Genomic DNA, 2,650 nt, shown 5'->3' on the forward strand with positions numbered 1-2,650 from the left:
CTTTCCGATTTATAAAAAATCCTTATGCGATAGCAAAAAATGAATATTATTTTCGAAATCTGCGTAGCTGAATTATGGAAAATCCGTTATTAAAACCAAAACAATTTTTATGAAGTTTAAATTCGCAGGACTGTGTAAAAGCAACACCTTCTTAGGCCTTTAAAGTGATATTTGTATGTTTTCCTATTAGGGCAGCAGGGGGCGAACTTCAGCGTGTTTTGGAAGACCACGAGGAGATATCGGAAAAGGAAGCAGCTCGTATCATGCGCCAGATTCTAGAGGGCGTAGCTTTTTTGCATGAGCGCAACATTGCGCACTTAGATATCAAGGTAATTATGGAAAATTAGTAGCGGCATTGTTAGGACTTTTGTGAGAGGTTAATATTAGTGATTTTTCTAATCAAATGTATTGCCTATTATGTAAACAACCAGAGAACAATCAGATTTTATGCCATGTCTTTGTTTAATGGTGGATATATTGAGAGTAGTATTTTACATTGTTATTGTGTTATATGTATATTTATAACATGTTGAGGGATTTGATTTCAATGTAGACAGAAGAAAGGCTTTCTTAAAATGTAGCGAGCAGTGCATTTGATATTTTCAGTTAAGACTAACTGTTGGTTCAAACAAATGTAAGACAAGTGTTGTATTTATTTGGCTTGAACATGTAACGTCAGTTACGAAAGAATCATCGCATTGTTGCCCAGAAATAATACACAAGCGACAGTTGTCGACAAAGTGGTGCCTTATTGAGTAATTGTCTGAGAGGTTCTTTCCTTTTTACACCCTTACTTTGGTACTTAACTGCTACTGATCTCGTGGTCCAACATTCTAATTCCATTTTAAGTTAGGAAAAGAGTTAAAGTAGAAAATAAAGTACTAACATATATAGGTGGCAGTTTTAATTTGTGAGATTATTTTAAAAAAAGCTTAGATAGCAGTTTTAACGTGCAAGATGATTTGAAAACTTAGGTGACAGTTTTAACTTCTGATATAGATTTTCAAAAAATGTAGGTGGTTTAAAATATATATTTAAATAAAGAACGTAGATGACAGTTTATATATATATAAATATTTTTCCTGAGCTATCGTCGTTGTAATCTGCGCCCAGTGTTAACTGGTGGGTATAGAAATCGTGCGTCACAGGAACGTGAAAACGTCTCGGTGAAACTTGATAGCGCCGAGTTGTAGCTCGATGTTATTTTAGCAAGTAACTGAAAGATACATGCAATGATGGAAAACATTTCGACTGAGTTGTTTTCCGGTGTATTAGTTTATCTGACACTCAGATTTATGGAGCAATATGCCGACCTTGTTCCTGTGCTTAACTTGGTGTTAACAGTTTTTCCCGCTGTAGTAGTGGTACAACATAGGGGGAATATCCGCTTTGTTGGGCCTAACAGAATAAGAATATTCCTATTTTTTTATTATTACTGTTAATATATTTAAATACACTCAGATAAACTTAAATAATTTACAGTAGTAATTTTGCGTGATTTAAAATGTTTTGTGTTGCATACAATGTAAGAAATATGATTGATCATCAACCTAATTTGAACAAACGGGCCACTTGGCGCTTCTTACGTCACTTGTTTCCGCACTTTATTCGGTCACGTGGTACAAGATGCTTGTCTTGAGCGGACGGAAGTTGCCCGAATTTTTTATACAAGAAATATCTCGTCAATGAACGCCTTGTTTCTGTTTGGTAAGATGCTACAGTTATGAGATGGGTCACAGATTTAAACGTTTAGAGGACCCGAGGGTTCAATAAAAAGTTATTTAAGTTTTTTTTTCCCCTACACGTAACTGTACAAGAATTGATGAGTGCTATTTCAGAATGCCATAATCGTATTTTAGTTTATATTTTGCACCTCTGACAGATTAGAAATTTATTTTTGTGTAAGTGAATGTAACCCTAGATAATTGGAATTCACAAAACGAGTTAGCAAAGAGAGAGAAATATGTAAAGCACGTCTAGATGTGATTTGAATTATATGTTTAACCTGTGAGAGATAAAAAAACAAAATATGTTGTTATATCCACTGAACGTTTGTCACAAGTATTTCTTATTTTGATAAGTTAATTCATTTATTTTTTTCTGGTATTTCATTAGCCTAAAGTAATGTGTTATAGGTTGATGGATTTGTTTTTATGGTAATAGCGTGTAAATTGCTTATATGTATTGATGCTGCTTATACCATCATTAGTTTTGTGATTATGTTTGCTCCTTTTTTATATAATGGTTAAATAACATTTTTTTTTCTGTTTTCAGCCACAAAACTTGTTGCTTACCAATACATTTCCAACGTGTGATATAAAATTGTGTGACTTTGGAATTTCTCGCCTGATTTCAAAAGGAATTGAACTTAGAGAGATTCTTGGGACACCTGACTATGTTTGTAAGTTGAACATTTACTCAGGGTGTTACTTGTTATTGATGCCAGGTGTTTAACGTTTACTTGGGATGTTACTTGTTAATTATGCCATGTGTTGAACATTTGCTCAGGGTGTTACTTGTTAATGATGCCATGTGTTGAACATTTACTCAGGGTGTTACTTGTTAATGATGCCATGTGTTGAACATTTACTCAGGGTGTTACTTGTTAATGATGCCATGTGTTGAACATTTACTTGGGGTGTTACTTGTT

At 33.9% G+C, this 2,650-nt stretch overlaps 1 protein-coding gene across 1 annotated transcript in view; it reads left to right on the plus strand.

Moving 5' to 3' along the window:
* LOC106462401 (serine/threonine-protein kinase 17B-like) overlaps positions 1-2,650 on the plus strand; it is a 46,029-nt gene that overhangs the window by 37,586 nt on the left and 5,793 nt on the right. Inside the window, exons 4-5 of the mRNA XM_013922327.2 lie at positions 191-329; positions 2,275-2,401. Coding sequence (XP_013777781.1) covers positions 191-329; positions 2,275-2,401 — 266 coding nt within the window. The remainder of the gene's footprint in view (positions 1-190; positions 330-2,274; positions 2,402-2,650) is intronic.

This window comes from Limulus polyphemus, unplaced genomic scaffold, assembly GCF_000517525.1.
Source record: "Limulus polyphemus unplaced genomic scaffold, Limulus_polyphemus-2.1.2 Scaffold1157, whole genome shotgun sequence".
Taxonomy (NCBI): domain Eukaryota; kingdom Metazoa; phylum Arthropoda; class Merostomata; order Xiphosura; family Limulidae; genus Limulus; species Limulus polyphemus.